This window comes from Erpetoichthys calabaricus, chromosome 5, assembly GCF_900747795.2.
Source record: "Erpetoichthys calabaricus chromosome 5, fErpCal1.3, whole genome shotgun sequence".
Lineage (NCBI taxonomy): Eukaryota > Metazoa > Chordata > Cladistia > Polypteriformes > Polypteridae > Erpetoichthys > Erpetoichthys calabaricus.
This window is the reverse complement of record NC_041398.2, coordinates 135471889-135484556: the sequence shown is the minus strand read 5'-3', so window position 1 is coordinate 135484556 and position 12668 is coordinate 135471889. Positions and strand designations below refer to the sequence as shown.

The following is a 12668-nucleotide window of genomic DNA, read 5'->3' as shown; positions in this document are numbered from 1 at the left end:
TGCAGTCCACAGATCAAATAAAAACTTTCACAAAAGGTTCAAGGATAATGCAATAGCTTCCGTGGCGCAGTGATAAGAATTGCTGACTTGTAATCAAGAGTCCCCCGGTTGGATGCTCACTGCCTTGTATATCTACCGTTTTGAGTAGTGAGCTGCTCTTATTATTAATATTATACAATAAACACATACATTTGATTTGGGTCTGTAACAGCCGGTGTAAATTTATAGTACTTGTAAAAGTTAGCGTTTTTATTTCACTTTTATTCTCTCAGTCATGATACATACTACCCTTGCCCGCCACCTTAAGGGGGTCTGACACTGCTAGTTTTTATTTGAAACTGGGAATAACTGTAGATGTGAGTGGTGTTTTGAGACAAATCGAACTGGAAATTCTCTGATCTGGATGGATAAAAGCTGACACACAAACGCCGGTGAATCTGCCTTCTTCCTATCTCATTGTCACTTGATTTTTTTATTCAATTTTATTGAGTGTTCCTGCTTACGCTGAATTAGTTTGCACCTTATGGTCCATGATGTCAAAGCCGCACTGTCAAAAAACAGAGACATAGGTATATATGATATTTGGAATTATTCATTTTATGACCTGCATAGTACATTTCGGAAAACATTGTGGCACGGATGCAACATTATTCGTATTATTCATATTCATTCACATACCTTCTTGCGGTTGTAATCAGTGACCGCGTATTTTTTTTTTCTTTTTCCCCGATCTTGCCCGGTCTCCAGATTTTGGTGCATGGTGCTGTTTCTTTTGTACTCCAGGACATGCAGAGGAAAGAATAGTAGTACAAAGAGGTCAGTTCTGCGCTATATGCAATCATTAGATTCAAATGTTAACAGTTCCCACACACCCAAGGACCGTCCTTCCTACATTTATGACATGTGAACCTGTTGCAATATACACAATTCTCATTGTGCTATGGTTCCTATTACTGACACTGACTGAGTTTGCTTTCCTATTTGTGAGGCATGTTATATTCAGATGCATTCAGAGACTTAATTATTTTGAAAGCTAGGTCTTTTTAAATTTTCTTTATTCATCAAAGAGTAAGTTATCACATATTTATTAAAATGTTTTGGAACAATGAAACATAATAAAAATTAGAATTGATAAAAGAATGTAATTACATGTGTGTATATAGTTTTGTAATCTGCATCATTTGTAAACAATTCATTAACAGATACTATTACAATTTACTAAACAACATTTTCTCTTGTGTAATTTATTGAAAATGCCGTGAGATCTAAAAAAGTTCAGTTTGATCAGTTGCATCTAAAGATTCTTTATCAGGTAGCTTATCATCTTTAAATTAAATTGTATGGAATGGATAGTGCTGCAATTACTGAATTGAACTGTAGTATGTTTAATGAAAAACCTCAAAAGGAAATTGTAGAGTAACAGCACCCTAAAATCTGTGATCACAAAACTATACAGAATATATTCATTTTCAGACAGTAAAATACATAAAGTGCAAAAGAATTCATCCCACTCAGTGTTTGTCCTGTTTTGTCCTGTTACAATTTGGAATCAAAATGGATTTTCATTTGTTTTTATGTAACTGACTTAACAATATACTCCAAATTGTTGAATTGGAATGAAAATAAAATATCTTGTATATTTATATTTAAAAAAAAAAAAGTAAAAACTGAAAAATTGTGAGTGAATATGTATTCATACTGTCTGCTATGAAACCCACTGAATAAGATCTGACCTGCTCTGAAAGTCCCTGACTCTGCAACACCACTAATCAAGCTACATGAAGACCAAGAAGAACTCCAGACAGGTCAGAGGTAAATTTGTGGACAAGTATAGATCAGGGTTGGGTAATAAAAAAAATATCTCCTAAACTTTGAGTTTCCCATGGAGCACCATTAAATCCATTATATCAAAATGGACAGAATGTGGCACCACTGCAAACCTGACAAGAGGGCAGCCATCAAAACTCGCAGACCTGACAAGGAAGAGATGCAACAAAGACACCCAAGGATAACACTGAAGGAGCTGCAGAAATGGGAGTATCTACCCATAGGACCACTTTAAGCCATTCACTCCACTTACTGTAGTGGGTCTTTATGGAAGAGTGGCCAGAAAAATACAGTATTTTTCTGATATGTCTGTGCATGACAGTAAAAAATGAAAGTCTGTGCATTTGGACATGGCTCAACAAGCAGTAAAACAATATTATATATCTTAAGCTATTTCATTACTTTATTTGATTTTTATTCAATTTTAAATTTTTAACCTTTATTCTTTTTCTGTGCTTTTGCAGGAGGTCAAAGATGAAGGCAGATCGATATTGTAAATGAACATTTTTTTCTTTTATGTTTTTTTAAGTAATGACTCTTGACAGCTTTGATATGAACATTTAAATGTTTGAACTTTTGTAATGAGAAATGGCGCATTATTTAAATAGTGATAGTTGTTGATAAATAAAATAAAGCATTTGAGTGATCTCATATTAAAAATCATTTCCAAATAAACATTGAAGTACAAAGCTTTAATGCATATCAGAATAAATGAGTCAGTGTTTGCATTCTGTACATGCAAGTTTCTTAAATTTATCAGCTACTGTTGTATGTATACAAGTAACAGGATATTTACAAAAAATAAACATCTGTATTGCTTATGCATAGCAATGTAAACATAATTAAATGTTTTTTTTTTATTTAAAATAGATCTTGAGTATGTTTTATTACCCATAACCAATGACAGCTTTACTTTAACTATAATGATGATTCAATTACAAATAAGGCACCAGTTCATTGTGAGGAACCCTTGAGCAGCCTTGCAGGTTCTAAAGTTGCATTCTGTGCTTTAGCATACCTGGAGGCAACACATATGGTGTGAATATAGTATTTATTATGCAAGACATGTATCCTTTCAGTTTTAATCTACCCAATCCTAAAGGGAATATGTATATGCTTTAGTCTCTGGTGTACTTTGGTGCCTGGAAATATGTGAACTTTTCATTGTGTTTAGTTTTTTTTTTTTTTTTAATTTCAGACAAATAAAATAATCTCTTTTTGAAACATGCACATTTGATTCTGACTGCTGTGCTCATTTAATTTGATCAGGCATCAAGTTTCACTACTTAAATTTAAAAAAAAAAAAAAAAGCATTAGGCTTACCTGTTAAAAGTTAAAAGGAAGATCTGGTTCAACCAATTAACTTCAGAAGTTACATAATTATTTGATTAGGCTCCACCTAATTAATATGTTGTGAAACCAAACAAATTTGATTTTTCAACATATCGGTATTCCTATTTTCTATGCCATCCTGGAGGAAAGGCTGGATGTTACGTGTCTTGAGATTTATAGTTTTGTAGAGCAGGTTTTGCAACTGATGCAGCTTGAGCAGGGGCTTTGTTGTGAATCAGAGTGGAGATGGCAGACCACTTTTCTTTCTATTTATCTGCTGTGTTAATCCTTTGAGGCGTGCAGTCAGTATGTGCTAGATCCTCAGCAACAGGCATTGAGCATGTGGTCTTTCTAGCAGTGGTTTGTACTTTGAATTTCTTTCATGAACCTTGGATTTCATCATGCTTCCATTATTTTGTTTGTTGGGAGAGTGGGTCAACGTGATGTATTCAGATTTTGTGTCCAGTTATGAAATGCTTTTTAAATTTCCCCTAGTACTTTTTATTATCTTGAAGTTTTCCTTAGAACGTTGAAGGCAGCGATGCATCTTTTCAGGAGTCAACATTCTGTACACCAAATGAACACTAGAAAATTATAGTTGGTATATTTAGTTCACAGGTGTGAATTTTTTTTCAATTTACAAACTGAGTAAATTAGAATAGTCCTTTCAGATTGAGGCTTCAGAGGTTTTTTTGTTTTTTTTGGACATACATACTTTTATGTATATTAAAGTGCTTATTTTTCATGCTTGCTCATACATCCATGGAACATTTGAAGCCCAGATGTATAAGTGTAATACACACTTAATATGTGTGATTATATATTGTGAGACATGCCCGGACACCATCAGAAAGACACCACATCTTTATAAAAATGCACACGTTTATTTTCCTTCTTCGCACAATACACAGTCCAACACAGCACACAGTGCTTCCCAGCACTAATCACCTCTCCTCCGGGCTTCTCTCTCTCTGTCCGTGGGCTGCCATTCCTCTCTCCACGGGAGCTTCGTCCTGCTCCCACTCCCGACTCCAGCTCTGTGATTGGAAGGAGGTAACCAGATGTGCTCCAGGTACTTGATATTCTTTCGGCAGCACTTACTGGTGTGACGGAAGTGCTGCTCTTGCACCCGGAAGCACTCCGGGCGTCCCTGGCCGGATCATCCTCCATTTTCCCGGGTGTGGCGGAAGTACACATTTCCCGCGCCCCCTGGCGGAGGCCACGGGCCCCAATGGGCTTGAGCCTCCTTGCTCCTCTCCCGTGGTCCTCTCTCGATCCAGGGCAGTTGCCCCCTCATGGCCCGGAGGACAAATACGCCACCTCCCGGTCCTTCCAGGCGTCCCAGCCAGGTCTGTCCACCAGCCTCCTGCGACAATATATACACACACAGTATCTCACAAAAGTGAGTACACCCCTCACATTTTTGTCTGTCAGTCAGTCGTTTTCCAACCTGCTGTATCCTAACACAGGGTCATGGGGGTCTGCTGGAGCCAATCCCAGTCAGCACAGGGCGCAAGGCAGGAACAAATCCCGGGCAGGGCGCCAGCCCACTGCAGGGCACACACACCCATACATCAAGCACACACTAGGGACAATTTACGATCGCCAATGCACCTAACCTGCATGTCTTTGGACTGTGGGAGGAAACCCATGCAGGGAGGCCCTGGGAAGCGAAACCAGGCCTCCTTACTGCAAGGCAGCAGCGCTACCACTGCAACACCGTGCTGCCGTCACATTTTTCTAAATATTTTATTATCTTTTCATGGGACAACACTGAAGATATGACACTTTGATACAATGTAAAGAAGTCAGTGTATAGCTTGTATAACAGTGTAAATTTGCTGTCCCCTTAAAATAACTCAACATACAGCCATTAATGTCTAAACCGCTGGCAACAAAAGTGAGTACACCCCTAAGTGAAAAATGTCCAAATTGTGCCCAGTTAGCCATTTTCATAGCAGACAGGATGAATGCATATCATATTGTAAAAAGGAATGGACTCAACACACATAAAAAAGGTCTGGGGCAGCCGCAAAGGTTTTCTTTTGCTTTTCAACAGAGTTGTTGATAGTACAGAGTCCAAGACAAAAACGATGAAGGTTGGAAAAGATGGCGGTTTTAAGTGGTCAGACAGGAAGTGATGTAGGTTACCTGGAAGTGATGTAGGATGATCGGAAGTGATGTTTTTCTGGCATCAGCCTGGGCGCCGGAACTGGAAGTGAGGTTCTTGATTCAGATAGGTTTTCCCACGGCAGGTCTGCAGAGATAACAGGAGAAGGTTTAGTGCACCCCGCTCTCCCCTGGCCTGGCGTGGAATTACCTTTACTTGGTCCACACAACGTCCTCCTACTCGCATGTGTGTGACAATATATATATATATATATATATATATATATATATATATATACACACACACACACACAGTATATGTTGATATGTCTGATGATTCAAGTAATGATGAGGTCTGATTTAACTTTTTTTTTTCCCCCTCTGTCGCTGGCTTAACTGTATTTGCTGTGGCTGAGGCACAATAGGACTTGCTTATCATGTCATTTTTTCCTCATCAACTATGCAGTGACATCAGTTTGTTGTGTACTGTCTACGGCATCAAACTCAAGAACACCTTTGATTTGTCCCCAGGTAATTTAAGGCTGCTGTTTCAATTATTTTCTTCCTTTGTTTTAAGGATACAGCCAAAATAACATCATGACTTTAAATATCTTTGTAGTTGCATTATTTATTCAATAAAACACGAGTTCGTAACTCTCATAAAATCCTTTTGAAAAATGCAACTAACCAATCTTATTAACTTTTGGTTGGCATTTCTAAAAATGTCTTTACAGTTGTTGAAATGTGGCTATTATTACCCTGAAGCACCAAAGTTTGTCATATTTCATAATTCATAGTTCTCAAAGTGATGCTGCAGTCACTTTGAGCAGCATATGTGATACCATTTTGATATTGGGTCATGTTAGGTTTTCACTGAAAGTGTCAGTTTTAAACTTGCCAGTCCATGGAAATTTTAAACTTTCCCATCCCAAAGATTGCTGTAAGATTTTTTTGCAAAGTTATAATGGGCAGTGATGTAATTTTTGAAGACTAAAGATTTACCCCAGCCTGACTACCCATGAGAAATGAACATGGATGTCCGTCCATCCATCCATCCATTTTCCAACCTGCTATATTCCTACCGTCTTTTTCCGAAAATAAGACACTGTCTTACTTTCTTTTTTGGTCCAAAATACGCACTAGGGCTTATTTTCGGGGGAGGACAAAAATAAAAGTATATTTATATATTTTTATTTAATATTTATTTATTTTACACAGAATACAGAAATTAAAATTTATTCAATTACAGTCATGTCATCTTCTTCTGGAACATCGTCATAAATCAAGATTTACACCCCTGGAGTCTTCCACAATTCCCTTTTTGTACTCGACGGAATAGGTCTTTCGTTTTGTACTCATTTTAACTGCGGTTAAAAATTATTCACTTTATAAAAAATAAAATTACGTATGAGGAAATAATCAGACTTACAAGACTGAAATGAACAAACATTGTATCTGCACTGTCGCTCAATGTAGACTGCTGCCTTAACGAACAATTATTTATAGTGTGCGCCAACGACGCGTTCCGTCGCATTCCGCATATGCATGCCCCCCTCCACCCCCTCCCCACCTCATTCGACCATACTCTGCGATACGCGCGACGCAGTACAACACAGCAGAGCAGAGCGGACACAATATTTACGGTATGTATTCATGCTGCCTTATGTTGTATTTTTAAGATAAATTCCAAGAATTAATTTGAAACGAACTGTAGAGGTAAACAATGAATTTCTCGGAATATTTTATTTCAAACATTTCTCTGAAATACGAGTATTAGGGAAGCTAAACATACTTAATAAATCAACAGCATTTTTTAACGAATTCTTTTTTTCACATTATTTTAACTAGGGCTTATTTTCGGGGGAGGGCTTATATTACAAAAAGTTCCGAAAATCTCGATAGGGCTTATTTTCGGGGGATGTCTTATTTTCAGAAAAAGACGGTAACTACAGGGTCACGGGGGTCTGCTGGAGCCAATCCCAGCCAACACAGGGCACAAGGCAGGAACCAATCCCGGGCAGTTTGCCAACCCACCGCAGGAACATGGATGTCACCTGCAGAAAATGAGAAACAAACATCTGCAGATCCTTTGATGTGCTCTAGGGGTGTTTTGGATATTTTGTATGAGCTCTCATATTGTTTGGGATAATTTTGATGGATGTGTGTATCCTGGGTAGTGCCATCCATTTGTGAATTATTTGTTTTACAGCAGAATCATAAACTCCAAAATACATCAGTGGATTTTTAATTCACTCTAAACAAGTGGTGTCAAGCAGTAGCTGCTGGTTCTCTTTGCAGCCACATTTATTTAGTAATAAATTACTACCAATAATGGAACAGACACTTTTTGCCTTCATATTTAATTGACTTACTTTTAATGATTCACATTTTCTTTTTTCTTAACAAGCAGCCAGACAATTTCAATGCTGAATTTTTTTTCACAAAATTAAGTCTCTAAACTTTTGTTAAAATAGGAAAGTGTCAGCATGCACTTTTGAGTTCACTTTGCTTTCCTGTGTTTCTATTTAATTATTTAGAATTATCTGTTTCATAACTTAATTACTAGGGTGCTTTGCCCCCTGCTCGGTTCGCTCATTAACCCCCGCTGTCTGCGCTTTGCATCTCTGCCGCTCGCAAACAGCAAAACTTTTAACTCTTGGGGCTTGACATTTTCTCTCACAGGATTTCACTTTTACCAAACAACCAATCTTTTCATTCTCGCGGATACGCCTCTCCATTGAGAAGAAACATTACTTTTCCCTGATGGCAACACGAATTAGATGATCTACACAAGTCTCCAACTTAAAGTTTAAAGGCAAACAATATCTACATACAGTACTTCTGTCATATCACCTATGTCCATATATTCGATCTCTTTTCACTTTTACCTTTTCGTCAATATCACATTGAATTTTGATTCCGTGTTTGGAATTATATCATGACAACGCCATGTATAACTGCATGTGAGTGAATATTGTTTCCTTCTCTCTACACGAACTGTGTCTGACAATAGCATTCACAAAAATGAGAAATGATTGAACCATGTGCGTGGTTGTAGATGTTTTAGATGTAGGCAGGACTTCTCCAAATCTCTTTGCATTAAGTCTTGACTTTTGGGGACTTGAAATTTTCTCTCATGGGATTTCACTTTCACCAAACATCCAATCTTTTAGTTCTCACAGATACACCTCTTCATTGGGAAGAAAAACTACTTTTCCATGATGGCAACACGAACTAGACGATCTACAAGTCCCTGAGTTAAAGTTTAAATCTGAACAATATATTCGATCTCTCTTCGCTGTTCCGTTCTTTCACCGAGTAATAATTTCCGTTTGTTTGTGCTAATGCAATCTTTACTATCATTTTTTTGAGACTTTCGAATTTTCGTACTTCCATTATCTCTAACCTGCTCTGCATATGTATCGCGCCAACGTTTTTGAATCCTTTATGACATTCTACTTTGTCATCTACTCTTTGTCTTTTATTTCTAGCCCCGGGTGTGGTTAAATCTCTTAGAACAAAGTCTCGTCTCACGTGATGTGAAAGTGTCTCTCTTCAAAAGATTGCGTCTCGTCGCAGGATAAAAAGTCTCGTCTTCCAAGATGTTTTTATTATAATAGAGAATTTTTTATTCACGTTTTCCCCCTTTCCTGTCTTGATGTTATCTTATGTCATAAATGAAGTGCCTATTTTCTGATTTTTGTTTTTTTTTTTTTATTTTATTAAAACTTTCAATTGCCCATGGAGTGATGTATTTTAGAAACTTGTATTTTTGGACCAAAAAAAAAAAAAACACCACGTGTACAGTATGCCTCTTTTTGTATTTACTGCTTGGTTTTTTGCTTTTGTGATTGTTTTTTAGCCATGTTATATTTGTAATTATTGTGTAGTGCACAGGGCTTTTACATGGAAATGTGTTTCTCATAATGTTCTTGAACCCGTACACCCCAGTAATGTTAATACGGAGCCTTCAGATGTATTCAGACCTCTTCTCTTTTTACACATTTTTTTATGTTGCAACTCATCAAGCCAACTCAATACTTCAGAAAAAAAAAATGAAAACATTTTTCCAAATATTTATTTAGAAATAAAAAAGAAAGTTTTTAATTATTTTATCATAAGGCAACATAATGTGAACTAAGTGAATGGGTCTGAATATTTTCTGAAGGCACTGTAATTTTTTTTAAGCTCTCAATTAAGCCATATTTATTTATACACAGGATTCCATGTGAATCCATTCATATGGGCCTTTTATCTGAATGTAGTTTTTGCTCGAAAGGTTCCGATCAGATTTTACCTTCCAAAAAAACCTTGACATTAGTGGTGTGCGTTGCAAATGGAGTTGTTTCTGAAATCAGGATTCAGAACACAAGTTGATTGCTTGATGGGTGCTGCAGGCAATGCCAATGGTGATTTTCATCCTTTGTTCATTCCAGTTCAAACACTGCTGTAGGTGCAGAGTGACTTATTTTGACTGAGATGTAAGGAATTATTTAAATGTCTTAAGGCGGGTTGATTTCCTTGACATGGCATAAAATGGAAAAACTTCAGTTAACCTTTTTTTATTTCATATTCAGTAAAGTAAGGCAATTATGGGCTAGGCATAGTAAATCTGTACAATATATCAGAAAATGAAATGTGTTCCTTTATTCAGATATATATATAAAAAAAAAGACGAAAAATGCAAATAGCAAATGCACATGTAAGAAATAGGCAGTTTTAATGTTTCAGTTTGTGTTTTCCATTACGTAATTCACATTCACAAATGAAACTTCATATTTTTAGTTCCACACACTACAGTACTCTACTACTACTACTGATATTACATTATTACATTTTTATTCACTTTGCATATAACTACATGAAAATATTTTGAGGTAGTGATTACAAGTTATATGAAGATCTATGAGTCAAAGACTTTAGTAGACATACTGTATTGTTTACAATAGGTGTAGTATATTTTTCGAATTGCTATGATGGTGTGGTTCCTCAGTTCCACAAGTCTATCTGGATAGATAGATACTTTATTAATCCCAAGGGGAAATTCACATACTCCAGCAGCAGCAGCATACTGATACAAAAAAAAAATATTAAATTAAAGAGTAATAAAAATGCAGATAAAAACAGACAATAACTTTGAATAATCTTAACGTTTACCCAACCCGGTGGAACTGAAGAGTCGCATAGATTTGGGGGAGGAACGATCTCCTCAGTCTGTCAGTGGAGCAGGACAGTGACAGCAGTCTGTCGCTGAAGCTGCTCCTCTTTCTGGAGATGACACTGTTTAGTGGATGCAGTGGATTCTCCATAATTGATAGGAGCCTGCTAAGCGTCCATCGCTCCACCAGAGATGTCAAACTGTCCAGCTCCATGCCTACAAAAGAGCCATAGGTACAATAGAGCCGTAGGTGCAGTACTTCGAGGTGAGAGTGGGTTAGGGTGGTCAAACCTGTTAAAGAAGTTGTTCATCTGGTTTGCTCTCTCCACATCTCTCTCAATGGCGGCACCCCGCTTCGAGCTGCAGCCAGTGATGATCTTCATCCCATCCCACACTTCCTTCATGCTGTTGTTCTGCAACCTCTGCTCCTTCGCCGCCCTGAGCTGGACTCGGAGTTCCTTCTGCATGCGCTTGAGTTCATGCTGATCACCGCCTTTAAAAGCCCTTTTCTTCTGGTTCAAAAGGCCCTTGATGTCACTTGTAATCCATGGCTTGTTGTTAGCATAGCAGCGTAACTGTTCTTACTGGAACTACAATGTCCATACAGAAGTTGATGTAGTCAGTAGTGCAGTCAACAACCTCCTCAATGTTCTCACTATGTGATCCCGGATCAGAATATCCCAGTCTGTAGTTCCAAAGTAGTCTCTCAGAGCCTGCTCTGCTTCAGGGTACCACTTCCTGAATGAGCGTGTGGTTGAAGGTTGCTCCCTTACTCTTGGATTGCAGTGAGGCTGAAGCAGAACCAGGTTATGATCTGCTTTCCCAAGCGCAGGCAGCAGGGTGGCGCTGTATGTGTCTTTAACGTTTGCTTACAGCAAGTCAATAGTCTTATTTCCCCGGGTGTTACAGTCCACATACTGGGAGAAGGCAGGTAATGTTTTGTCCAGCGTCACATGGTTAAATCTCCAGCAATTAGCACAAGCGCCTCAGGGTGCTGTATTTGTAGTTTAGCCACAGCAGAATGGATGATGTCACTCGCTATCTCCACGTCCACCAGAGGAGGGATGTACACAATAACAACAATGACGTGTCCAAACTCTCTGGGCAAGTAATAGGGACGCAGACTTACAGCCAACAATTCGTTGTCCCTGCAGCAAGTGGAGACTTTGACGTTAACATGTCCAGACTTGCACCATCTTGTATTGACATAGAGAGCTAGACCTCCTTCTTTGTGCTTCCCGCAGGTATTTGCGTCTCTGTCCGCTCTAACTGTGCTAAACCCGGGTAGCTCCACGTTAACATCTGGGATGGTGGTAGTTAGCCACATTTCGCAAAAGCACAACAAACTGCATTCTCTGTAGGTTCTGACATTTTTCACCAGCGCAGCCAGTTCGTCGATCTTATTTGAGATTGAGTTCACATTTTCCAGGATCACAGAAGGCACTGAAGGCTTAAAACGCCATTTCTCACAAGCTGCTTCATTTTTAGCTTACTGCCGGCTCTGCTGCCACGATACCGCCTTCTTACCTCGTCAGGTAAATAGGGAACCACATCGATACTGGCATTTGTTCTCAGCGCTTGAATTTGTTGTTTTGATTTGTTCTTGACTACTTGAATAGACGAGTCTCGGCGTCTAAAAATCCATGTCCAAGTAGTAAAAGTGTCCAGGGAACGAATCCACATAAAAGAAAGTGATAGGAGTGATCAATAAAAAATAATAAAAGAGAAAAATAAAAGGTAGGAAAATAAAGTCGTACACGGAGCTGCTGAAAAGGCACTGCACATCAAATTAGAGGGGTCAACCAAATAAATATCCAAATTCATACGTATGATTATTTTTTTTAAACACTGCCATGTACACCTTGTAGCTGAGTAACACATATGACCCAGTTAGGACCAGCCTTGAGAAGCCTCATAGAAGTGCCAAGTAAAACATAATGCCAGTTCGATGCCAGCCTTATGGTTAGTTGTGGATACCAATGAAAAGTGACTACTGGGATTTCAAATGTCTTTCTTTTAAGGAAGTGTGGGCAGATGTACTTCTAAACACAGATAGGTTCTGAAATGAGATTTAGTAGCAGTTGGTTCATCTCGCTCTCCTACCTTCAGAGGACTCCTTGTTACCAGACCTGTGTGGCCATGAGGATAGTCAGTTACTAAACCTACTGCAAAGGAGCCTCTCAGGTGGTTCCAGAGGAAGAAGATAAAGGTGTTGGAATATTTGTGGAAGACCTGGGGCCTC

General features: G+C 38.3%; 1 protein-coding gene across 1 annotated transcript in view; it reads left to right on the top strand.

Moving 5' to 3' along the window:
• Positions 1 to 2689, top strand: part of frg1 (FSHD region gene 1) — a 49356-nt gene extending 46667 nt beyond the window's left edge. Inside the window, exon 9 of the mRNA XM_028802086.2 lies at positions 2292 to 2689. Coding sequence (XP_028657919.1) covers positions 2292 to 2328 — 37 coding nt within the window. The 3' untranslated portion in view covers positions 2329 to 2689. The remainder of the gene's footprint in view (positions 1 to 2291) is intronic.
• The last annotated feature ends 9979 nt before the right edge of the window (positions 2690 to 12668 follow it).